This window comes from Pongo pygmaeus, chromosome 20 (genome assembly GCF_028885625.2).
Source record: "Pongo pygmaeus isolate AG05252 chromosome 20, NHGRI_mPonPyg2-v2.0_pri, whole genome shotgun sequence".
Taxonomy (NCBI): domain Eukaryota; kingdom Metazoa; phylum Chordata; class Mammalia; order Primates; family Hominidae; genus Pongo; species Pongo pygmaeus.
This window is the reverse complement of record NC_072393.2, coordinates 46,396,229-46,421,408: the sequence shown is the minus strand read 5'-3', so window position 1 is coordinate 46,421,408 and position 25,180 is coordinate 46,396,229. Positions and strand designations below refer to the sequence as shown.

At 53.1% G+C, this 25,180-nt stretch overlaps 1 protein-coding gene across 4 annotated transcripts; it reads left to right on the top strand.

Annotated features, from left to right (window-relative positions):
• The first annotated feature begins 847 nt into the window (after positions 1-847).
• On the top strand, positions 848-24,876 carry NUMBL (NUMB like endocytic adaptor protein). Of its 4 annotated transcripts, none has more exons than XM_054461816.2 (10): positions 848-1,070; positions 4,558-4,642; positions 7,004-7,143; positions 8,582-8,656; positions 8,748-8,822; positions 10,489-10,629; positions 14,123-14,312; positions 17,901-18,203; positions 21,547-21,669; positions 23,432-24,876. In XM_054461816.2, exons 1-10 carry the CDS (start codon positions 1,047-1,049, stop codon positions 24,079-24,081), a joined length of 1,806 nt encoding a protein of 601 aa, XP_054317791.2. In that variant the 5' UTR covers positions 848-1,046; the 3' UTR covers positions 24,082-24,876. The 4 variants fall into 4 exon arrangements, with proteins under 4 accessions (XP_054317791.2, XP_054317789.2, XP_054317787.2 ...); XM_054461814.2 differs by having other exon boundaries at positions 17,898-18,203; XM_054461812.2 differs by lacking the exon at positions 848-1,070 and adding an exon at positions 1,180-1,965.
• Positions 24,877-25,180: the final 304 nt, after the last annotated feature.

Genomic DNA, 25,180 nt, shown 5'->3' with positions numbered 1-25,180 from the left:
AGGAGCTCGCCAGCGGCCTCCAGGTGCAGATGGCCAGCCCCCCTACACCCCCTTGTCTGAAAGCCTCAGCCCTGCCTGTGCCATCTGTTGCCGGGAACCTCCTTCTCGCCTTCCCCACCCCCCCACGTGCTGACCACCTGCTCTAAGGGCTGTGGCAGCTGAGGCCTCCCCCACACACAGTGCCTCTTGGCTGCGGGCTCCCTCCCCTCGCTCCTGGCAACCTCGCCTTTACTGATGGGCTCTAATGTCCCTGCCAGCTGCTTTGCCAAACCCACAGGATTGGCGTAGGGGGCGGCGGGGGCGCCGTAGCGGCCAGAACCGCGCCCTGGTCCCAGCCCGGCGCCCCCGTTCCCAAAGCCGAACCGATCGCGCATCAGGACGCCTTGGTCTGTTCACACCCCCTCCCCTTCCTTGCAAAAAGTGCCTCGTCACCGCTTCTGCCCGCCCCCGCCGGGCTGGGGAACCATGGGGTTAGCGGGAAGATTTGGGGGTGTGGGGCGGCAAGGCGCCTCTAGAAGCAACTCTTTCGGACTCGGAGCTGGAGGGAATCTGAGGTCAGGGGTCACGGAGGGAAAGGGAGCCCAGGCCAGGACGGACCGGGGGAAGGACTAGGCGATGTTCATAGGCATGCTCAGCTCGGGACTGGCCAATGGGCGTGGCGGGGCGGTGGCCGCGCCGGAGAAGGCGGGGTGGTGTCTGCGTGTGGGCGGGGTGGTGTCTGCGTGTGGGCGGGGTCTTCAGGCCAAGGGGCGGGACGGGGCCGGCGAGGCACCAGGGCGGGGCGGGGCCTTTCTGCATATACGGCAGGCGGCGGGCCAATGGGCGGGGCCGGGGCGGGGAGCCGAGGCCTAGGGACGCTCCCCCGCCCACGGAACGGAATCCTCCCGGGAGCCGAGGAGGCTCGCGCGCGTGCATCCCGCACCATCCCCCCGGCCCCCGGCTCTGGCCGGCGTCAGACCGAGCTGCCGCCGCCACCACCGCAGCAGCAGCAGTCGGGGAGCCAGGCCCAGCCAGGGCCGCGGGAGGCGGGGGCGCCCGGGCCCTGGATGTCCCGCAGCGCGGCGGCCAGCGTGAGAAGGGCGGGAGAGGGGGCCTCGGGTCGGGGGCGGCGCCGCTGCTGATGTGGCGGAGGGTGGGAGGCGGCCGCGGCGCCCGGATGGAGAGAGGGTGCCAAGGCTGGAGAGGGTGGTCCTGGGTGGGGGTCCAGGAACAGGCCCAACAAGCCAAAGCTCAGGAGACCGGGGTCTTGGGCACAGACCCCTGGGCCATCTCTTGCCAAGGCCCTGGAAATAGGGATCCTGGACACAGACCCCCCACAAAACCAAGGACAGGGGTACAGAGATTCTAGGTACAACTCCTAGAACTAGATGGGGATGGAGATGGGGTTGGGGACACAGCCCCCGTATCAAACCAAGGCCTCCAGGAGGCTATTCCAGACACAATCCCTACCTCTCCCTGCCTAAGGGGGTCTCAGCACAACTCCCTAGGTACGGTCTCGAGGATGGGGTCACTGGGTACAGCGTTCCCACCACGCCAAGGCCTGGGGGGACTCCAAGCACAGCCTGCCCCCAGGTCTCAGAGGCACCCTGGGCACAGCATCCCCCCAATCCTTGGGCGGTGTCCCAGGCACAGCCCCTTCTCAAAACAAGGTCCCTGTGCCTGGGACTCCACCCCACCCCAGCCTGAATAAAATAAGGACAATTTCAGGCAACCCCCAATCCCTCCACCCCCTGGCTTGGTCATGGGTCCCAGGGCACAGGATCCCTAGGCCACCCCCTTTGTCCCCAGGGCTGCCCAGCTGTCCAAGGGTGGCCCCACCCGCAGACAATGCACCACTTCCCCCTCCCGGACCTGGCCCCCAGGCTCCAGGATACCGGCTGGGCTGGGGGGCGGCTCCCCAGGGACCGGGTGCAGCCCTGTCTGTCTGCAGCGTCTGCGGTGACGGTGACGGCGGCTTTGTGTGTGGTACCTGGGGGGAAGGGGGGAAGCAAGCAATGGGGAGGTGGCTAGGAGTGTGCCCTGTGTTTGTGTGACTGTGGCTGTGTATGTGTGTGTGTGTGCACGCGTACGCTGCAGCTGGTGACTGAGGAATCCTGTGTCGTGTGTGTGTGCTTGTGGTCGTGTCTATGATTGTGTCTGTGACCCTAGTATTTGTGTGACTGTGTATGTGTGTGTGACAGCAGCCCACTGTGCAGAATCCTGTACTTTTTAGTCTATCTGTGTTTGGAGGTGTGCATGGTTGTGACTGTGGTTGTCTGTGATTTTGTCTTTTGTGACCCTGTGTTTGTATGCCTCGGTAACTATAACTGGGTATGTGACAGTATGTGTTGAGTCTGGGGGTGGGCATGCGTGTGACTGACAGGACGTGGGTGGAGTTGTGACTGTGTGTGTGAGTGGAGTTGTCTATGGCTCCATGTGCATGTGTGACCCTCCCAATGACTGACAATGTTTATAGTTGTGTCTCTACCTGATTTTATATATGTGAGTGACACACACCTGTCTGTGCAACCCTGCCTGTGTGACTGCCATTGTATCTGAAGTCACATTGTGTCTGTGTGACTGGGGTTGTGTGACAGTATTGTGTATGACAGTAGTTGCGTATGCAGAACCATGTCTGAGTGTGTGACTGGGGTTGTATTAATATAAATGACTGTATCTAGCTATGTGTGTGATAATGAGTGATTGTGTGTATTTCTAGCCTTGTGTGTGTGATTTGGGTTCCGTATTTGACTTGGTGTCTGAAACCCTGGCTATTTAGAGGGATTATTTGTGTGTGACTAAAGCTGTGGATGTGTCTTCGTGCTGGTGCCAGGAAATTATGTTTGTAGGGGTGTGTGTATGATTGTGGCTTCCATATTATTGTGTGTGACCTGCATGTCTGTGACCCTGGGTGACTATAGATGTCTGTGTCTATGTCATCTTCTGTGAGAGTGTGGGGTCTGTAGCTGTGTGCCTGTTTTTGTCTCTGTGTATACATGCTGGACTACCTGTGTTTGAATGTGTGATTTGGGGATGAGATTGGCCCCTGACTGTGCACATGGCTCCGTCAGGACCTGTGTCTTCTGTGTAAACCCAGCTATAAATGCCACATCCTGGTCACTGCATTTCTGTGCGTACACTGGACTGTGTACTTGTGACATGGGAAACTAAAACCGTGTGCTTATATCTCTATGTGTGAGATATGTGTATAGGTGGGGCTTGTGACTTTGTGCACCTGTCCACACGGGGCTGTGATTCTATATGGCCACATACTTGTCTGTGTGACTTGTGTGCCTGCATGAAGAAAGGCTATATGTTTCGCTGTGCTGGAGTGACATGGTACAGCTGTGTGTGGGACACTGGGTGACGGGATTACGACCATGATAGGTGGCTGGGTCATGTGGACATTGATGCCGTGGCCATGCCTACAGGACCACCATGGCTGTGTCTTGAGGGTGGCCATCCTTGGGGACAGTTGTTTGTGGGTGGTTGCATGCTGTGGCCATCAGTACCTCCGTGTGTGTTTGTGTATAGAGGACTGTCCCTATGAGTGTGGCTGTCACAGTAGACTGTGTGACTGATGCTGTGACCAGATTTGAGCACCTATGACTGGGTATGTGTGACCACGTGACAGTGTGTGGCCAAAAACAGTGTGTTGGTGTGACTGGTCTGGTTGAGGCTGCATGTCCACGTGCAGCTGTTCTGCATGTGGTCTCCGTGGGACCAAATGTGTGTCTGTCCGTGTGCATCTGTGACCAGATGTCAGTGTGCAGCAGTGGAGATATGTGTAACAAGTGTGTATAGCTGCGATTGTGTCGTGTGGGACTGGGTCACCAAATGGGTGAACTCTGGGTGTGATTCTATCTGGGTGGGCCTGTGACGTCAGTATCTTGGGCGGGTGCCTGAGGAAACATCGCTGTCACTGGGTGTGGCCATGCATGTGCGGCTCTAGTGGGTTGTCTGGGCCCCGTTCTTTGTTTGTGGCTGAGAATGTGTAAGTGACCAAATTTCAGTGGGTGGTGTGACCAGGTGTCTGTGGTGGGAACTAAGTGGGCCGGGACATGCTACATGTATGTGGACAAATGTCTGTAGTAGAGACTGTGTGTGTCCGAACATGAATATCTGGCCAGATGTTTACAGTGGCAGCTTTCTGGGGTTGGGACTGTTTCTGTGTATCTGCAATCTGAGGTGTGTAGCTGTGATTGCATCTATGTGTAACCAAGTGTGTAGAGCTGTGGCCAGATGCTAGGGACACCTGTAGATATGAGTTGGCCGCATACGTGTGTAGCCCTGGACATGCATCTGGAGAGCAAGGCCACTCTCACAGCATCCCCTTGGGCAGTGAGGCTCTCCTGAGGCCAGCACATCCCCAACATATGCCCCCCAAACATACCTACTCCTTCCTGGGCCCTTGGAACCAGGTGGCTGATCTCCCTGGTAACAGTTGCTAGGACAACTAGGACTCTCATCAGGGAGCCCAAGATGGAGGGGGCTGGCTGAAGTCCAAAGTGGGGTGAGGTATCGGATTGAGCCCCAACCCAGACAAACTTCTCACCTTCTCCTCCCCTACTCGAGCAGGGCGGACCCCGGAGGCCTGAGCGGCACCTGCCCCCAGCCCCCTGTGGGGCCCCGGGGCCCCCAGAAACCTGCAGGACGGAGCCAGGTGAGTGACCAGCCTGGGACAGGGCAGGGCTGAATGGGTATGTGGTCTTGCCTAGCACGACCAGAGGAGCTGTCCCTGCGGTCACACAGGCTTAATCACACTCATGAGTGGACACCCTCAGGCATCTTCCTCAGTGACTGTCAGAGCCCCACTCATGCACAGACCCACACCCTGACACCCTTACAGCCTCAAGTGCAGGATCACACTCAAACACTCACATCTGTAGATATACGGTTAGAGACACACACACACACAGATCTCTTTCAGATCACACACACTTGCTAATGCAGTGACACACTTGAACACATGCTTAAGTAGATGTTCATTACACTAATATACACACAAACATATAAACACACACACACACAGACACATTCCCAGACAACACCCAGATTCACAGGTGACCACAGACGCTCGCTGGATACAGACTCTGAGATACGCACTCTCAAGAGACACACTCTTGGCCGGGCGCGGTGGCTCAATGCCTGTAATCCCAGCACTTTGGGAGGCTGAGGCGGGCGGATCACCTGAGGTCGGGAGGTCGGGAGTTCGAGACCAGCCTGACCAACATGGAGAAACCCCGTCTGTACCAGAAATACAAAATTAGCCAGGGGTGGTGGCGCATGCCTGTAATCCCAGCTACTCAGGAGGCTGAGGCAGGAGAATCGCTTGAACCTGGGAGGCGGAGGTTGCTGTGAGCCAAGATCGTGCCATTGCACTCCAGCCTCCATTCGCAACAAGAGCAAAACTCCGTCTCAAAAAAAAAAAGAGATACACTCTTGCACAGTCTGACAACACACACAGACCCACATTTCTACAGACGACAGCCACACTTTCACAGACAGCACCCGTGGGCCCAGGCTCTCACAGGGAGCTACGGTTGTGTACAAACATGCACACAGTCTCACAAAGAACACCCAGCACTCTCTCAGGCAACAGTCGCACCCTTACAAATAACCCTCATGAACACACTCTCAAAGACAACCTCATGTTCTCACACACCCTAATGGATGCACCACTGCACATAGATACACCCTCTGTGCAATACCCACACACCCACACTCTAAGGCAACAGCCACAGTCACACAGGCTCACCGCCAACAGCTACACTCTTGGACACGGACAGTGTTGTGGGTCCCTCAGATGCACTCTCAGAGGCAATGTCATCACAGACAATAGCCACACCTTCACACAGAGACATAGCTACATGGATAACAGCCATGGACACACCCTTTGAAAGACGACAGCCTCATCTCAAACACAGACACACCCTCACAGGCAACAGGCACTGAGCCACAAGTTCTCATAGACAACAACGGCACTCTCGGATATAGACAGCAGACACACACTCACAACCACTCTCAAACATCGATGCCCTTCAGCAACAACCTTCAGGGCCTCAGACTCACAGACAACAACCACACTTTTGGATGCATCCCTCACAGACAGCATTCACAGATGCACACTATCCTATACCATTCTCAGACATGCGTTCTTCCAAACAGCCTTCAGAAACACACTCACAGACATTACTTGCATGCTCAGATATAGATCCCCTCATAGACAGCGTTCCAGAACATACCATTGCACACTTGCTTACACACACACACACACGTCCCCCTCTGCTGTTGGTGCTCCCAGTCCTGGGACTGTCAGGATGGCTGATCAGTGAAGACTGTCCTAGTGGCTGGCCACCTCCACACCCACTCCACACACCCACAGCCCTGCCTCTGATAGTCATGGCTGCAAGGCCCCAGAAGCCTTGCCTGGGGACTAGACAGAGCTGTCACAGAATAGCTGTGTCTCAGAGTTCCAGAGACAAGCCACCATCCCCCATACCCCATGCACCTGACTCCTGCACCCCTGACCCATGCAATTCCCAACTCCTCTGTTGCCCTCTGATCACCCCACTGCCTGACTCCCATACCCCTAAAACCCCTGACCATGTGGCCCCTGACTCCTATGCCCTCCAGCCCCCATGCCCTCCTATGTCTGATTTCCCACCCTTTGTGTCCTCACGGCCCTGGGAATGAGGAAGCATCCACCACATGGACAAGAAGCCCTCCAATGCCCCGAAACCTGTGCCCCATAGCCCCCACCCCAGACCTCCAGCCCCTTAGCCCCATGGTTCTGAATCCCCAGTGCCCAACTTTTGCACTCCCCTGGCTTCTGTTGGCTCCTTTCCCCACATCCCCTGACTTGAGCTGCTGATCCCATGTGGGCTGCCAACTGACCCTGTAACCCCGCTTCCAGTTAATCTTGTTATCTGACCCCATGCTCCCTGAGCACTGGTCCCTCCCCGTTGAGCTCCATACCTTCTGACCCCCGCCCTTGACCCACATCACTGTCCTGTGTCACCAGACGGGGCGGGCACCATGAACAAGTTACGGCAGAGCCTGCGGCGGAGGAAGCCAGCCTACGTGCCCGAGGCGTCGCGCCCGCACCAGTGGCAGGCAGACGAGGACGCGGTGCGGAAGGGCACGTGCAGCTTCCCGGTCAGGGTGAGTGGGCGGGGCGGAGGCGGCGGGGGGGACGGGGCCTCTGTGCTGTGCGGGTGCGAGGCCTGGCTGGGACACAAGCTCAAGTCGTTTGAAGCTGGTATTAAAAAGCGTGAGGCCGGCTGTCCTGGCTGTCACGGTGAAACCCCGTCTGTACTAGAAATACAACAAATTAGCCTGGCGTGGTGGCGGGCGCCTGTAGTCCCAGCTACTGGGGAGGCTGAGACAGGAGAATCGCTTGAACCCGGGAGGCAGAGGTTGCAGTGAGCCGAGATAGCGCCACTGCACTCCAGTCTGGGCGACAGAGCAGACTCTGTCTCAAACAAACAAACAAACAAACAAACAAAACTTGAAGCATAGTGGTGGCTCACACCTGTAATTCCAGCACATTGGGAGGCTGTGGTGGGAGGATTGCTTGAGTCAAGCAGTTCAAGACCAGCCTGGGCAAACTCAGGGAGACCCTGTCTCTACAAAAAATAGGCACAGTGGCACGCACCTGTAGTTCCAGCTACTTGCAAGGCTGAGGTGGGAGTCTCACTTGAGTCCAGGAAGGTTGAGGCTGCAGTGAGCCTTAATTGTGCCATTGCACTCCAGCCTAGGCAACAGTGATACCCAATCTTGAAAACAAAAAACCAAAACACATTTTCTTGTACCAGCAAACTATTACCCGGAAACCGTCATGTGGTGTAGCATTTGCAAAGCGCTCTACCGATAAGGGCGTTCTGGTTTAGCCATACCCTACACTTTTACATTCCTATGAGGGGGAGAGCAGGATTCACGGAGTGGACTGTGGAGCTCAGCCCCTTCCTGGCTGGGTGATGACTGACCATGGTCACAGCCCCTCCACCACCTTACGTTCCCTTCCCCAGAAGCAGACTCTGAATGTGACGGCTTCATTTGGGAGGTACAGGAAATGGTGTTGGGAGTGAGGAAAGTAAGGCATCCAGTAAAGGGCGTGTTATTAAAACTGCAGCAGTGTGCAACTGAGCTTTCCCCTGGGAAACTCGAGGCAACAGTCATCCCACCTGCAGATGAGGGAGCTGGGGCTCAGGTACCCTAACTCCCGTCAGTCATTGCAGGGACTGGCCCAGGCTCTTTCTAGCTGCTTTAGGGTAGGCAAAGCAGCTTTGCATGGCCTGGGGCCAGTCCTCACGCACAGAGATGCAAATACTGGCTCTCGGGAGGACCACAGTGCTGGGTTAGGGCCCAGGGATGTAGCTAGACTGGAATCACTACTACATGCTGTGCTTCAGTTTCCCCATCTGCATGTCTAGACTAGGAATAAGGTCTCCACCTTGTAAGAGGTGAGATGCAGAATAAATGATTGCATACACATCGTGTGCTTAAAATATTGTCTGCTGCATGGCAGATGCTCAGTGGACACTGAGAATGAGTGATTACTGTGCTGTTTCATGTCCCCCCCCATTCCCTCCAACCCAAGTACCTGGGCCACGTGGAGGTGGAGGAGTCCCGGGGAATGCACGTGTGTGAAGATGCAGTGAAGAAGCTGAAGGCGGTGAGTGAGGGGGCTGCCACGAGGGAGGGGGCAAGGTCAGACAGGGAGAGGCACCCTGACCCGGCTCCTTTGTCCCCTTGCCTCCCTCCAGATGGGCCGAAAGTCCGTGAAGTCTGTCCTGTGGGTGTCAGCCGATGGGCTCCGAGTGGTGGATGACAAAACCAAGGTAGGAGGCCTGTGGGGGTGGACGCCAGGGGGCCTGTCTGCTCACCCTGCTGGAATCAGGGCGGAGGACGCCTTCCCGCCTCCTCTGCACATCCCTCCCTCAGGGACCTTCTAGACGATGCCGTGTGCTCCCTCCATTGTCATAACTCAGGAATAAATGCTGTGATTATTTGGGAACTGGCATAGGCTGTGGGTGAGAGAGACTGGAGCAGCTGCCTCAGCTCCAATACCAGCTTAGGGACCCTGGGCATGAGATTTAACCTCTCTGGGTCTCAGTTGTGTCATCTGAAAAACGCGGATTATAGGCCGGGAGCGGTGGCTCATGGCTGTAATCCCAGGACATTGGGAGGCCAAGGAGAGTGGATTACCTGAGGTCAGGAGTTCCAGACCAGCCTGGCAATATGGTGAAACCTCATCTCTACTAAAAATACAAAAATTAGCTGGACGTGGTGGTGCGTACCTGTAATCCTAGTTACTTGGGAGGCTGAAGCAGGAGAATCTCTTGAACCCGAGACTTGGAGGTTGCAGTGAGCAGAGATCATGCCATTGCACTCCAGCCTGGGCAACAAGAGCTAAACTCCATCTCAAAAAAAGAGGGATTATAACAGACCCTACCATTAAGTGAGAAAGCATATACAGGTTATTTGAAATGGTGCCTGGCTGGGAGGGCCCCTTGAAGCCAGGAGTTCAGGATCAGCCTGTGAAACATAGCAAGGCTCCATCTATACAAAATAATTTTTTAAAAATTTTAAATGTGGGCTGGGCACGGTGGCTCACGCCTGTAATCCCAGCACTTTGGGAGGCTGAGGCGGGTGGATCACCTGAGGTCACGAGGTCGAGACTAGCCTGGCCAAGATGGTGAAACCCCACCTCTAGTAAAAATACAAAAATTAGCCAGACGTGGTGGTGCGTGCCTGTAATCCCAGCTACTTGGGAGGCTTAGGTAGGAGAATCGCTTGAACCCAGGAGGCAGAGGTTTCAGTGAGCCAAGATCATGCCACTGCACTCTAGCCTGGGTGACAGAGCAAGACTCCTTCCGGGAAAAAAATATATATATATATTTAAATGGGGTCTGGTACATCGTAACTGCTCAGATCAATGAATGTTAGCCATTAAGTGTTTATTGTCACCCTGTCCAGCCAGAAGGAAGCACTATGAGGCCACCATCTAGGTATCTGTTTGCTCACCTTGAGTCCCCTGCCCCCAGCCCAGAGACTGCCCTAGGAGGTGCCCAGGACATGCTGAGAGTTGGGTTAATGACAGAACAAGATCACCACCTTTGCAAGGAGTTCCCTCAGCCCAAAATACTGTTCCTTGACTTTTTTTCCTAGTTAGTACCTGCTCCAGGAAGCCTTGCCTGACTGACCCCAAGTTGGCTTCTGCCATGCTGGCCCTGACCCCTCTGCCTGTGCCTCCGTGGTCCTGGCCCTGACCCTTCTGCCTGGGCCTCCTTCATTACATCCTGGCTGTGATTCTGGGCTGCCCATCTCGTGATGGGTCTGATCTTCCCGCTGACCTGGGAGCCCTCTGCAGGCAGGGCACAGGGTGTCTCAGTGACTGCTAGGTCCCCACCCTGTTCAGGACTGGATTTCAGCAGACACAGAATGTTGAGTGAACACTTGAAAGACGGTTCACACTCTTCTCCTGGCCTCCCCGGCCCCTCCTAGGATCTTCTGGTCGACCAGACCATCGAAAAGGTCTCCTTTTGTGCTCCTGACCGTAACCTGGACAAGGCTTTCTCCTATATCTGCCGTGACGGGACCACCCGCCGCTGGATCTGCCACTGTTTTCTGGCACTCAAGGACTCCGTGAGTATTGCCACAGCTGGCCAACTCTTCCCTCCCATGCCCTGACATCCCAGCCCCACCCCGACAAGCTTCCTGTATTCAGGCACGTCACTCACCTCTGTGTGCCCAGTTTCCTCATCTGGAGAAGAAAGTATACTCATAGTTCCCAATTTAGAGTATTCATGTGAGGGCCGGGTGCGGTGGCTCACACCTGTAATCCCAGCACTTTGGGATGCTGGGGCGGGCGGATTGCCTTAGCTCAGGAGTTCAGGACCACCCTGGACAACATGGTAAAACCCCATCTCTACTGAAATAAAAAAAATTAGCTAGGCGTGGTGGTGCACACCTGTAGTCCCAGCTACTTGGGAGGCTGAGGCAGGAGAATCACTTGAGCACGGGAGGTGGAGGTTGCAGTGAGCCAAAATTGCACCACTGCACTCCAGCTTGGGCAACAGAGTGAGACTCCATCTCAAAAAAAAGAATATTGGCCAGGCGTGGTGGCTCACACCTGTAATCCCAACACTTTGGGAGGCCAAGGCAGGCAGATCACCTGAGGTCAGGAGTTTGAGACCAGCCTGACCAACATGGTAAAACCCTATCTCTACTAAAAATACAAAAAAGTAGCCAGGCATGGTGGCAGGCGCCTGTGATCCCAGCTACTCCAGAGGCTGAGATAGGAGAATCACATGAACCGTGGAGACGGAGGTTGCAGTGAGCCAAGACTGCGCCACTGCACTCCAGCCTGGGTGACAGAGCAAGACTGTCTCAAAAAAAAAAAAACAAAAAAAAAAAACTATTTGGGGATGAGAATGAAAGCCGGAAAAGAGCAGGACCATCTCCTGTGGGTAAAGAGTGTGATGTTGGAGGAATTCCTTCCTACTTCTGAGGAAGTAGGAAGTTTTAAGCATTAAGCAGTGCAATTCCCCAAGTTCAACTTTTTTTTTTCTTGAGGTGAAATTCACATAAAATTAATCATTTAAAAGTGTACAATTCAATGGCATTTAATACATTTTCAGTGTTGTTTAACCATTGACTCTAGCAGTCCTGAAACATTTTCATCACCGCTAAAGGAGACCCCATCTCCATTCATCAATTCACCCCGTCTCCCCACTACCCCAACCCCCGGCAACCACTAATCTGCTTTCTCTTTCTGTGGATTTACCTATTCTGGATATTTCATTTAATGGAATCATATAATATGTGTCTGGCTTCTTTCACTTAGTGTAATGTTGTGTTTTTGTTTGTTTGTTTTTGAAACAGAGTTTCGCTCTTGTTCTCCAGGCTGGAGTGCAATGGAGCAATCTCAGCTCACTGCAACCTCTGCCTCCCAGGTTCAAGCGATTCTCCTGTCTCAGCCTCCCGAGTAGCTGGGATTACAGACATGCACCACCACGGCTGGCTGATTTTGTATTTTTAGTAGAGATGGGGTTTCTCCATGCAGGTCAGGTTGGTCTCGAACTCCTGAACTCAGGTGATCCGCCTGCCTCTGCCTCCCAAAGTGCTGGGATTATAGGTGTGAGCCACCCCTCCCGGCAATGTTTTTAATTAATTTATTTAATGAGACAGGGTCTCTCTCTATCACCAAGGCTGGCGTGCAGTGGTGCAGTCTCGCCTCACTGCAACCTGGGTTCAAGTGATCCTCCCACCTCAGCTTCCTGAGTAGCTAGAACTACAGGCACACACCACCATGCCTGGCTAATTTTTTGTAGAGATGGGACTTCGCCATGTTGCCCAGGCTGGTCTCGAACTCCTGGACTCAAGCGATCCATTCACCTTGGCCTCCCAAAGTGCTCAGATTACAGGCGTGAGCTGCTTGTATCAGTGGTTCATTCCTTTTTTTGAGACGGAGTCTGGCTCTGTTGCCCCAGGCTGGAGTACAGTGGCACGATCTTGGCTCACTGAAACCTCTGCCTCCAACCTTCAAGCGATTCTTCTGCCTCAGCCTCCCTAGTAGCTGGGATTACAGGTGCGTGCCACCACGCGTGGTGAATTTTTGTATTTTTAGTAGAGATGGGGTTTCACCATGTTGGCCAGGCTGGTCTCGAACTCCTGGCCTCAAGTGATTCGCCTGCCTCGGCCTCCTGAAGTGCTGGGATTACAGGTGTGAGCGACTGCACTCGGACCATCTGATTCTTTTTGTTTGTCAAATTTGTAGGCATCGGACTACTTCAGCATGCACACCATTAGGTAGAATTCGTATTTGTTTCCAGATTTTTTTTCTTTCTTCAAAGCGAAAGATATGATTGTCTTAGTCCAGGCTGCTATAACCAGATAGTGTAGACTGTGTGGCTTAAATGACAAACATTTGTTTCTCGCAGTTCTAGAGGCTGGATACCTGAGGTCAGGGTGTCAAATGGCTCATTTCTTGGTGAGGACTCTTTTCCTGGTTTGCAGATGGATGCTTGCTTTCTGTATCTTCACCTCACAAGGTGGAGGGGAGATCTCATGTCTCTTTCTCCTTTTTAAAGGCATTAATCCTGGCCGGGCATGGTGGCTCACACCTGTAATCCCAACACTTTGGGAGGCCCAGGTGGGCAGATCACTCGAGGTCAGGAGTTCGAGTCCAGCCTCGCCAACATCGTGAAATCCCATCTCTACTAAAAATACACAAATTAGCCAGGCGTGGTGGTGCATGCCTATAATCCAGCTACTTGGGAGGCTGAGGCAGAAGAATCGCTTGAAGCCGGGAGGTGGAGGTTGCAGTGAGCTGAGGTCGTGCCGCTGCACTCCAGCATAAGCATCAGAGTGAGACCCCGTCCCAGAAAAAAAATAAATAAATAAGGGCATTAATTCCATCATGAGGACCCCACCTCATGATCTAACATAACTTTCATTGTCTCTCAAAGGCCCACCTCCAAATACCAGCACATTGTGGATGAGGGCTTCAGCATTTGAATTGAGAGAGACACACACATTTAGTCTATAGTAATGCACAAGCCTTCGGTGTACAGTCAACGAATGTCGACAACTGCATACACCCATGTAACGAAACCCCTATCAATATCTAGAACATTGCCACCACCCAGTCATCCCCTCATACCCTTTCCAGTCATTCCCCACCCCATAGGAAACTACTACTATTCTGACTTTCTTTTTTTTAGACAGAATCCCACTCTGTCACCCAAGCTGGAGTGCAGTTGCCCGATCATAGCTCCTTGCAGCCTTGAGCTCCTGGGCTCAAGGGAACCTCCCACCTCAGCCTCCCAAAGTGCTAGGATTACAGGCAAGAGCCACCACTCCTGGCCTGTTCTGACTTTTTTCACCATAGATTAGTTTTGCCTCTTCTGGAATTTCCAGTAAGTGGAGCCACACAGCAGGCTCATTGGTTTCTGGCTTCTCTTACTTGGAGCTGTCATTTCCAGCCCTTCCTCATGGTGCAGATGAGCACTGAGGCCCAGAGAAGTGCAGGGACTCATCCGGGACGACCCAGTACCTAGCGGCTGTAACCCAGCACCCCTGGCCCCTGTCCGCACTGCCCAGCGCCCCTAACCCCCCCCCCATCCTCTTCCCACAGGGCGAGAGGCTGAGCCACGCTGTGGGCTGTGCTTTTGCCGCCTGCTTGGAGCGAAAACAGCGACGAGAGAAGGAATGTGGGGTCACGGCCGCCTTCGATGCCAGCCGCACCAGCTTCGCCCGTGAGGGCTCCTTCCGCCTGTCTGGGGGTGGGCGGCCTGCTGAGCGGGAGGCCCCGGACAAGAAGAAAGGTGGGTGTTGCCTCGAGCACCAGCAGGGCACAGAATGGGCACAGGGTACCCAGTATCGGCGGGCGGGGGCTGCAGAGGTACAGGGACTCAACAGTTTACAAAGCAGGGGATGCTTCGGGCCAGGCGCCATGGTTCACACCTGTAATCCCAGCACTTTGAGAGGCCAAGGTGGCGGATCGCTTGAGGTCAGAAGTTTGAGACCAGCCTGCACAACATGGTGAAACCTCGTCTCTACTAAAAATACAAAAATTAACTGGGCATGGTGGCCTATGCCTGTAATCCCAACTACTGGGGAGGCTGAGGCAGGAGGATCGCTGGAACCCTGGAGGCAGAGGTTGCAGTGAGCCGAGATCACGCCACTGCACTCCAGCCTGGGCAATAGAGTGAGACTCTGTCTCAAAAAATAAATAAATAAATAAAGCAGCTTCCATGGAAAGAGTTCTCTGGGCAATATTCTAAGGGTGCACCAAGTGGTTTACTATCCACCAATTCAGGGCTTTTCAAGGCTTTTATTTTTTTGTTTGTTTGTTTGTTTGTTTTTTTGAGACGGAGTCTCGCTCTGTCAACCAGGCTGGAGTGCAATGGTATGATCTAGGCTCACTGCAACCTCCACCTCCCGGGTTCAAGCAATTCTCCTGCCTCAGCCTTCCGAGTAGTTAGGATTACAGGCATGGCTAATTTTTGTATTTTTAGTAGAGATGGGGTTTCACCATGTTGGCCAGGCTGGTCTCGAACTCCTGACCTCAGGTGAGCCACCACTCCCGGCCTTCTCAGGGCTTTTCAACCTGTGTATCAAGACCTGGGAAGCCAGTTTGCTGTACTGTGGCTGGCATTTTTTGTTTTGTTTTGTTGTCTGAGTTGAGGTCTAATTCTGTTGCCCAGGCTGGAGTGCAGTGGTGCGATCACAGCTCCCTGCAGCCTCAAACTGCTGGGCTCAAGTAATCCTCCTGCCTCAGCCTCCATGTAGCTGGGAATATAAGCACGAGCCACGGCATCTGGCTAATTTTATTTTTGTTTTTTGTAGAACTGGGATCTTGCTGTGTTTCCCAGGCTGGTCTCAAACTCCTGGCCTCAAACGATCCTCCCACCTCAGCCTCCCAAAGCACTGGTATTATAGGTGTGGACAACTGGGCTCAGCCCATGTGGCTGGCATTTAAAAAAATCAAATCAACCTGGGCAACATAGGGAAACCCTGTCTCTACAAATCATTAAAAAATTAGCCAGGCATGGTGGTGCAACCTGTGGTCCCAGCTCCTCAGGAGGCTGAGACAGGAGGATCACCTGGGCCCAGGAGATAGAGGCTGCAGAGAGCTGCAATTGCGCCACCACACTCCAACCTGGGTGACAGACAGAGTGAGACCCTGTCTCAAAAAAAAATTTAATTTAAAAACAATGAAATAGAGAATCATAGAAAATATCAGAGTATATTGAATGGCATAAGAGTTAAATATAATTTAATGATACTTTTATTTGAGTGAGAGAGAGAGAGAGTGTGTGTGTGTGTGTGTGTGCGTGTGTAAGAGGCTACCATATAAAAGATATCTCTTAACTCTGGATTGCCATCAAGAAAGTTTGAAACATACTTGGTAAAACTAACTTTCTAGGTAAATGGTTAAATACTTTGTAGTTCTAAAACTCTGTGTGTGTGTGTGTGTATGTGTGTGTGTGTGTTTAAAATATAATTTTATGTATGTCCTGAGTCATCATATAATTAATTAATTAATTTATTTATTTATTTATTTATTTTACTGTGAATTTAAGTTCTTTGGGAAAACACTACTTAGAATTTACAAAGAATTTACCATTGGGAACTGATCTTGATTAAGGGAGACTAATGAGATTTGACAGGTATTAATAGATGCAAGATGTGATCCTGAATTAGATCCTGGATTGTATGGGGAAAAAAGAACAACTTTTTTTTGAGACAGTCTCTCTCTGTCACCCAGGCTGGAATGCAGTAGTGCCATCTCAGCTCACTGCAACCTCTGCCTCCTGGTTTCAAGACATTTGTGTGCCTCAGCCTCCTGAGTAGCTGGGCTTACAGGTGCCCGCCACCACGCCCAGCTAAGTTTTTTTTTTTTTTTTTTTTTTGGAAACAGAGTCTGGCTCTATTGCCCAGGCTGGAGTGCAGTGGTGCAATCTCAGCTCACTGCAACCTCTGCCTCCCGGGTTCAAGCGATTCTCCTGCCTCAGCCTCCAGAGTAGCTAGAATCCCAGGCGTGTGCCACCACACCCAGCTAATCTTTTTTTGTATTTTTAGTAGAGACGGTGTTTCACCATGTTGGCAAGGCTGGTCTTGAACTCCTGGCCTCAACTGATCGCCCCGCCTTGGCCTCTCAAAGTGCTGGGATTACAGGCGTGAGCCACTGTGTCCAGGCATGCTTTTGTTGGATTCCAAAACATTTAACATTCACTACCTAAACTGACTCTCTCGGAGGCTTGGGAGGTAGCATTGAGATGTTTATCCCAGGTTTCTAGTTGGCAAACTGGAGCCCAGAGAGGGGAGGGGACTTCCTGAGGTCACACAGTGAGTGAGGGCAGAGGAGGTTTCCTGGTTCCAGCCTGTCCTGGGCTGTTTCCTCTGCCTTGGGCCAGGCCTGCATGGGTGCCCCATTGTGTCACGCTGGGAGAAGCAGCACTGGGCGACATCCTTCTGGGAGGGTCTCTCTGGGCCTGAGTTTAATCTCCATGGCATTCAGGCCGCAGCTCGGGGAGGCCCTGGTAGGAGGGTAAGTGTGTGTTTGTGGTTTGGCAGGGGTGAGGGGAGCCCTGCCCTTGAAGAGCCTGCCTCTCCTGCTGAGTGGGGAGGTCAGGTTTCCTCCCAGAGTGCAGAGAACAGTCTCAGAGTGGAGGGAGCCAGGCTGAAAGCCTGGAACAATCTGGAAAGCTTCTCAGAGGATGAAGCATCCAAGCCATGTCTAGAATGACTGGAGGAAGGGAGGAGCTACTTGAGGTGAGAAGAAGGCTGGGAGGTGGGAGACCGAGGGGAACAGACAGTGACAGAGAAAGACAACATGATATGGAGAGACAGGCCAGAGGGAGACAGGGCGAGCAGTCATTTGGAGCATGGGCTCCAGAGTCAGCCTGTCCCTTCCTAGCAGTAGGACTTGGGCACATCACACTGGGCCTTTGCTGGGTCTCAGTCTCCACATCTGTAAAATGAGAATCATGTCAACCCCATGGGTAGTCATGTGGATTGAACGAGTAAATACTTGCAAAGCATCTGGAACAATGCCTGACACGTTGTTCTGGCACCAAATCAGTGTTTGTTAAGTGATCAAAAAGGGAGATAGAGGGTCTTAGAGGGAAGAATGGTGAGAGCAGCAGGGCAAGACAGAAAGGAGCAGGAAGCTAGAGAGACACAGAGGGTGAGCCTGGGGGACGGTTTTCCAAGGGCCTCCTGGGGAAGGGGATCGTGACTAGGGTGGGGGTGAGGGATATCTCAGGGCTTTGACTAGCTTGTCTTAAAGGCAGGACTCACTGGGCAAGGAAGGCAGCCTTGGAGAATGATCAAGAGAACCAGGCGGGAGAGGCCTTGAATGCCATGGTGAGATATCTAACCATCCATCTCCCCCATGTCTCCAGCAGAGGCAGCAGCTGCCCCCACTGTGGCTCCTGGCCCTGCCCAGCCTGGGCACGTGTCCCCAACACCAGCCACCACATCCCCTGGTGAGAAGGGTGAGGCAGGCACCCCTGTGGCTGCAGGCACCACTGCGGCCGCCATCCCCCGGCGCCATGCACCCCTGGAGCAGCTGGTTCGCCAGGGCTCCTTCCGTGGGTTCCCAGCACTCAGCCAGAAGAACTCACCTTTCAAACGGCAGCTGAGCCTACGGCTGAATGAGCTGCCATCCACACTGCAGCGCCGCACTGACTTCCAGGTGAAGGGCACAGGTAAGCCCTGGGCCCAGTGGGAAAGGGCGTTGGAATCAATTGGCGCTATCTGATGTGGGCAAGGGATAGAGGCGAGATGGTTCACACTGTGATTGATTTGCACTGTCTGCCATGGGCAAAGGAGAGTTGGAACATGTCATGATCAATTAGCAGTGGGCAAGGGAGAGGAAAGAGATAGCACAAATCAGGATTGATAAGCCATGTCTGCTCTGAGTAAGGGATAGTAGAAAGGTATCACAAGTTATGATCAATTAACAATGTCTGGTGTGGTTAAGGAAAAGGAGAAAGATGACGCACATCATGATTAGTTAGCAAAGTCTGCTATGGACAAAGAAGTCGGGCATGGATAAGGAAGTTTGCCATGGGCCAGGGAAAGAAGAGAAGCAACACCATTGGCCTGTTTTTGCTCAGGAGTAGACTGAAGCACTACAGGTTAATGCTCCCTCCCTCCAAGCATTCACCTATGAGATCTGGCTAGGTGAAGGATACAGGTATTCCTCAGGCTCCGAGGAAAGGAGGATTGTGATGGATTAGCAATGTCTGCCTAGGGCAGGGAGCATCAAGGGATGGCAAAAAAGGCATCACAAGTCATGATCAATTAGCAATGTCTGCTGTGGTTAAGGAAAACGAGAAAGATGGTGCACATCATGATTGGTTAGCAGTCATGATCTCCATACAGTGTGTGTTATGGGCAAGGGAGAAGAGAGAGTAGCAACAGTGTTATGTTTTTACCCAAAGGGGAGACTCCCAGAATTTGGTCAGTAGAAACATGACATGCAGGGCACCAGTGAGCTCAGAGATCCCAGGGGTCAGGGGCATAGTGATGGATCAGGAACACTTGTTGTGGGCACAGAGTTGAGCAGAGGCAGTACCCATCATGAAAAGGAGCAGCACATCATAATTGATTGGCATCGTCTGCCATGGCTGGTGGTAAGAGAGAGGAGATATAAAGGTCCTGTTTTACCTGGAGGGAAGATGGAGTTACAAGGATCTGTTTCTTCTAGCACTTGGCCAGGGGAGCCATGACGTCTGGACAGGTGACGGGTAAGGTGAGCAAAGAGTTCCGTGGGAGAAAAAAGCATCGTGTTTGATTACTAATGTCTGCCATGGGCCAGGGAAAGGAGACAGGTGGTGTATGTCATGATCTAAAAGTGATGTCTAGCCAGGTGCAGTGGCTCATGCCTGTAGTCTCAGCACTTTGGGAGGCCAAGGCAGGCAGATCACTTGAGCCCAAGAGGGGCTCAAGTATCCCTTGAGGCAGATCACTTGGCTAAACCCTGTCTCTACAAAAAAATACAAAAACTAGCCTGGTGTGGTGGCGCATGCCTGTAGTCTCAGCTACTCAGGAGGCTGAGGAAGGAGAATTGCTTCAGCCCAGCAGATTGAGGCTGCAGTGAGTGAGCTAAGATTGCGCCACTTCACTCCAGCCTGGGCAACAGAGTGAGAACCTGTCTCAAAAAAAAAAAAAATTAAGAGCAATCTCTGCCATGGGGAAGGAAGGTAGAGGTGGCACACTACTGAGTTTTTGCCTGAGGGAAGCAGGCAGAAGGGCTGTCTTCCCCACCAGCAGCCAGTGAACCCATGTGGTCTGGCCCACTCTCTTGCTCCTGGATGCCAAATCTGCATCGCCTACCCGTTATGGCCTCGGGGATTGATGTGGGAGGGTGTTGAGCTGTGTCCAGGAGGCTGGGCTGCTCCAAAAGGTAACCGGTGAGCAGATGCCAACCCTTGTTGAGAGTGACGCACACTCCCTCCATGCCTGCAGCATTCCTGGGCCATCACACACCCTCACATTTGCTGTCCTTACGCAGCCTGACATCAGGCATACTCCCCAGGCTGTCACACGCGCTCCTGAGAGGTGGCAGGAGCTCCAGGTTTTATTTGGAAGCCTCACACTCCTGTGGCCAGCTGCACGCTCACTTGGATGTGACTTGCCACACAGAAGTTTCACATACTCACATAGACATTGCACTCCCACACACGTCACACATGCTCAGAAGTCACAAACTCAGAGTCAGGTATACTCTCAAGTCACACACACTCCAAAATCAGAGTCATAAGTCACACATGGCCAGACGTGGTGGCTCACACCTTTAATCCCAGCACTTTGGGAGGCTGAGGCAGGAAGATCACTTGAGCTCAGGAGTTTGAGACCAGCCTGGGCAACACAGCAAGATCTCATCTCCACAAAAAAATTTTAAAAATTAACCTTTATTGTTAACCAGGTGTGGTGGCATGCACCTATAGTCCCAGCTACTCAGGAAGATTACTTGAGCCTGGAGGCAGAGGTTGCAGTGAGCTAAGATTGTGCCACTACACTCCAGCCTGGGCAACAGAGCGAGACCCTGTGTCAAAAATAAATAAATAAATAAATATTTTTAAAAAAGAAACACGCTCAGATTTACACACCTTCACAGACCACACACCCAGATTTATGCAAACTCCAAAGCCACATGTGCAGATCCATGCACACCTGCAAACACACTCATACATCACACGGCAGATGCACTCACACCTGGGAGTCACGCATCGGGACGCCACACACCCAGACTCCAGTCACACTCAGATGCCACACCCTCAGAAGCTGCATGCCTGTTTGGACGAACATGCACAATCATTGTCGACATTGGCTGTCCCACCTGGGCGCCCCCACAGCACACCTGCAGACTCCTACGGCCAGTTCTGATGTTCACTGGAGCATTTACATGGCCCCTTGGAGACAGCCATTGGCTAAAACATGACAGACATGTGTCACACACCACACATGGCAGTCCTTAATTGTTTATTTGGATGGTACCTTTGCTCATCCCAAGCCCTCGCAGGGCTGCCATGCCTGCTCAGTGTCTCCTGCCTTGCTGGCACAGGCGCGTCTCTGCTCTCATGATGTTTGCCATAGATCAGGCTGGGTGGGGTGGACAGGGCCCCACTTCCCTGCCCAAAGCTGGACAAATGATCCCCAGCCAGTGAGCGGCCATGCCACAATCCATTCAGACTGGGCCCATGTCCTTGCCATGCACGTGGTTGGGCATATTTTTAAACTAATATATGTTGCTAAATGTTTTAGACAACTCTACTGGTTTGTGGCCACACACAAATCTTGAGGTCCTTGGTTTGGGGTCCCTGTTACTGTCAGCCGTCAAATGTCACACACTAACTTGGTCGTTCTGCCGCTCAGATGTGACACACACATATGCACAGTTATTTGGCAGTCATGGCCACTTAGTTACTACAGTGGGAAAGGATCCAGGTCAGAAGAGAGGGCCACCGAGGGTGCGGGGTAAAGGGCGGGGCTGCAGCAGGGCCTGGGCCTGTTTGCTGACCTCCGTCCTGCCCTGCTTCCCAGTGCCTGAGATGGAGCCTCCTGGTGCCGGCGACAGTGACAGCATCAATGCTCTGTGCACACAGATCAGTTCATCTTTTGCCAGTGCTGGAGCGCCAGCACCAGGGCCACCACCTGCCACAACAGGTAAAGCCAGGCTTTCTACTGGGCAGACACCCTGCATGTCCCTCCTGTACCCCCTCCTCTATCCAGGGCTACCCAGACACTCCAGGGGTCTTGGGATCCTACAGGCTTAGAACCATGGATCACCTCAGAGCCAGGGGATCATCCTACAACCATGGATCATCTTAGAGCCATGGGATTACCTAAGAATCATGCGATTACTTTAGAACCGTGGATCATCTTAGAGCCAGGGGATCATTCTAGATCCGTGGATCATCTCAGAGCCATGGGATTACCTGAGAATCATGTGATCACCTTAGAAGCAGGGATCATCTTAGAACCAGGGGATCAGCCTAGAACCATGGGATTATCTGAGAATCATGTGATCATCTTAGAGCCATGGATCATCTTAGAGCCAGGGGATCATCCTAGATCCGTGGATCATCCTAGAGCCATGGGATTACCTGAGAATCATGCAATCACCTTAGAAGCAGGGATCATCTTAGAGCCAGGGGATTATCCTAGAACCATTGATCATCTTAGAGCCATGGAGTGATCACCTTAGAGCCATGGATCATCTCAGAGCCCTTGATCATTTTAGAGCCATGGGATCCCCTTGGAACCATGGGATCATCCTAGAACTATGGATCATCTTAGAGCCATAGGATCACCTTAGAAACACAGATCATCTTAGAGCCAGAGGATCATCCTAGAACCAAGGATCATCTTAGAGCCATGGGATTACCTGGGAATCAAGTGATCACTTTAGAACCATGAATTATCTTAGAGATATGGGATCATTTTAGAGCCGTGAGGTCATCTCAGAGGCATGCACTCATGCTAGAATCTTGGGATCACCTTAGAGTCCAGAGATCGTTTTAGAACCATGGAATCCTTGAGAACCGTGTATCATCTTGGAGCCATGGGCTTATCCTAGAACGACAGGAGCACCTTAGAATCTCAAACACTGTAAATGTAGAACTTGAGAATCTTAGAAAGCCCAACCCTAAACTGTCGAACCTTACTATGTTAGGATAATATTATACATGTGGAGAAAGATCCATGCAATCTTAGAATCTTAACTCCTAAAACAATACATTCTGAAAGTATTAGAAAATCAAGGGTGATATTCAAAATAGTGAATACCGGTTGGGTGTGGTGGCTCATGCCTGTAATCCTAGTACTTTGGGAGGCCGAGGTGGGGGGATCACTTGAGGTAGGAGTTCGAGTCCAGCCGGGGCAACATGTTAAAACCTCGCCTCTACTAAAAATACAAAAAATCATCTGGGCGTGATGGTGCGCGCCTGTAATCCCAGCTACTCAGGAGGCTGAGGCACGAGAATTGCTTGAACCTGGGAGGCGGAGGGTGCAGTGAGCCGAGATAGGTCATCCCTGGGCAACAGAGTGAGACTCTCTCAAAACAAACAGACAACAAACAAAACAAAATAGTGAATCCTGGGTTTGGCACTGACCAGTCAGAAGAGCAGTGGGGATAGGAGGATATCAGTCCTACATAGACTTTCCCATCATAAGGCCTTAGAAGCTCAGAATTGCATGTTCTTAGCACTCCAGAACCATTACGTGGTCCAGAATGGTGAAGTCACTTGGGAGTGCAAGTGGGAGCTAGGGAGGTGCCAAGCGAGGGAGGTACAGAGCTGGGATTCAGAGGCAGGCGGTCTGGCTCCAGAGTCCATGCTCTCATCCCCACGCCATGCCAGTTCCCAGCCTGGAGTTCTTCTGCTGAAGCCGTTGCCCCCTCCCTCACCTGTCCCTCTCCTCTCTCCAGGGACTTCTGCCTGGGGTGAGCCCTCCGTGCCCCCTGCAGCTGCCTTCCAGCCTGGGCACAAGCGGACACCTTCAGAGGCTGAGCGATGGCTGGAAGAGGTGTCGCAGGTGGCCAAGGCCCAGCAGCAGCAGCAACAGCAGCAGCAGCAGCAGCAGCAAGCAGCCTCGGTGGCCCCAGTGCCCACCATGCCTCCTGCCCTGCAGCCTTTCCCCGCCCCCGTGGGGCCCTTTGACGCGGCACCTGCCCAAGTGGCCGTGTTCCTGCCACCCCCGCACATGCAGCCCCCTTTTGTGCCCGCCTACCCGGGCTTGGGCTACCCACCGATGCCCCGGGTGCCCGTGGTGGGCATCACACCCTCACAGATGGTGGCCAATGCCTTCTGCTCAGCCGCCCAGCTCCAGCCTCAGCCTGCCACCCTGCTTGGGAAAGCTGGGGCCTTCCCGCCCCCTGCCATACCCAGCGCCCCTGGGAGCCAGGCCTGCCCTCGCCCCAATGGGGCCCCCTGGCCCCCGGAGCCAGCGCCTGCCCCAGCTCCGGAGTTGGACCCCTTTGAGGCCCAGTGGGCGGCATTAGAAGGCAAACCCACTGTAGAGAAACCCTCCAACCCCTTTTCTGGCGACCTGCAAAAGACATTCGAGATTGAACTGTAGCCCGAGCCGCCCCACCCACTCCATCATCTCCAGGTGCCCCACGCCTGGGGGTGGAGGCACAACCTCTCCCCTAACCCTGCTCCCTGGGGCTGCGCCCCTCAACACCCTCTCAACACCCCCCTCCCTCAACCACCCCGACAACCACTACAGAACCAACATTGTGACGCCCAGGTTGCAAAAGGATGGAATTCAGGGATGGACCCAGCCTGGCTAAGGGAACCATTTCACTGCCGGACTTAGGCTGGCAATGCCCCCTTCCCCCACTCCAGACACAGGGGTTGGCCACAATCCCACTGAATGCCCTTGGTTCACACTCCATTTCCCAGTTTCTGTTGACCCCCCACCTTCCAGTGTTGGACAGGATGGAGGGGGGACACTTGCTTAGGGGCTCTCCTGGGCCCCACACCAGTGCCCACCCCAAATCTGGTCGTCTCCTCCCCCCATACACAGCACAAGCTAAGGGCTGCCCTCTGCCCACACGCTGCGTTCACTGCCAATGCTGTACTCACCCCCATCACCCTCCAACTTTGGGGCCTATGTCTTCCTTGGGCCAAGGTCTCATGGGGGCTGGGGCCAACTTGGGGGCCCAGGAGGCGGGGAGGGGGGAGGAGGAGAAGATGCGCAGTTACCTCATGTCAGTGCCCGCTGGGGAGGGGTCCAGGAAGAAGGGGAAGGGGTGCCTGGCGGGTACTTTTCTATCTTTTATTTCCAGATTTTTTTTGTATCTAAACTTGAAGATTTGTATTATACAAGGACAGCCAATAAAGGAAGAATATAATGGTGCCCCTCGGGAAACGAGGGTGTGTGTAGGGTGCTGGTGAGGTCCCAGAACCTTTCCTCCTGACTCATGGACTGAAACAGAGTTAGAAGGATGTCCCCGAGTGATAACCTCTGAGTCATCGCGTGGTAACAGGTACCACTGACTCAGCACCTGCCAGGCGGGTATTAAAGGAGCCAAAATTAATCACCCCATTTCTATTCCTTACAGAGTTAGAACCAAGGAATAAAAAATATTATAAACTGCTGGCTGGGAGCGGTGGCTCACGCCTGTAATCCCAGCACTTCGGGAGGCCGAGGTAGGCAGATCACTTGAGGTCAG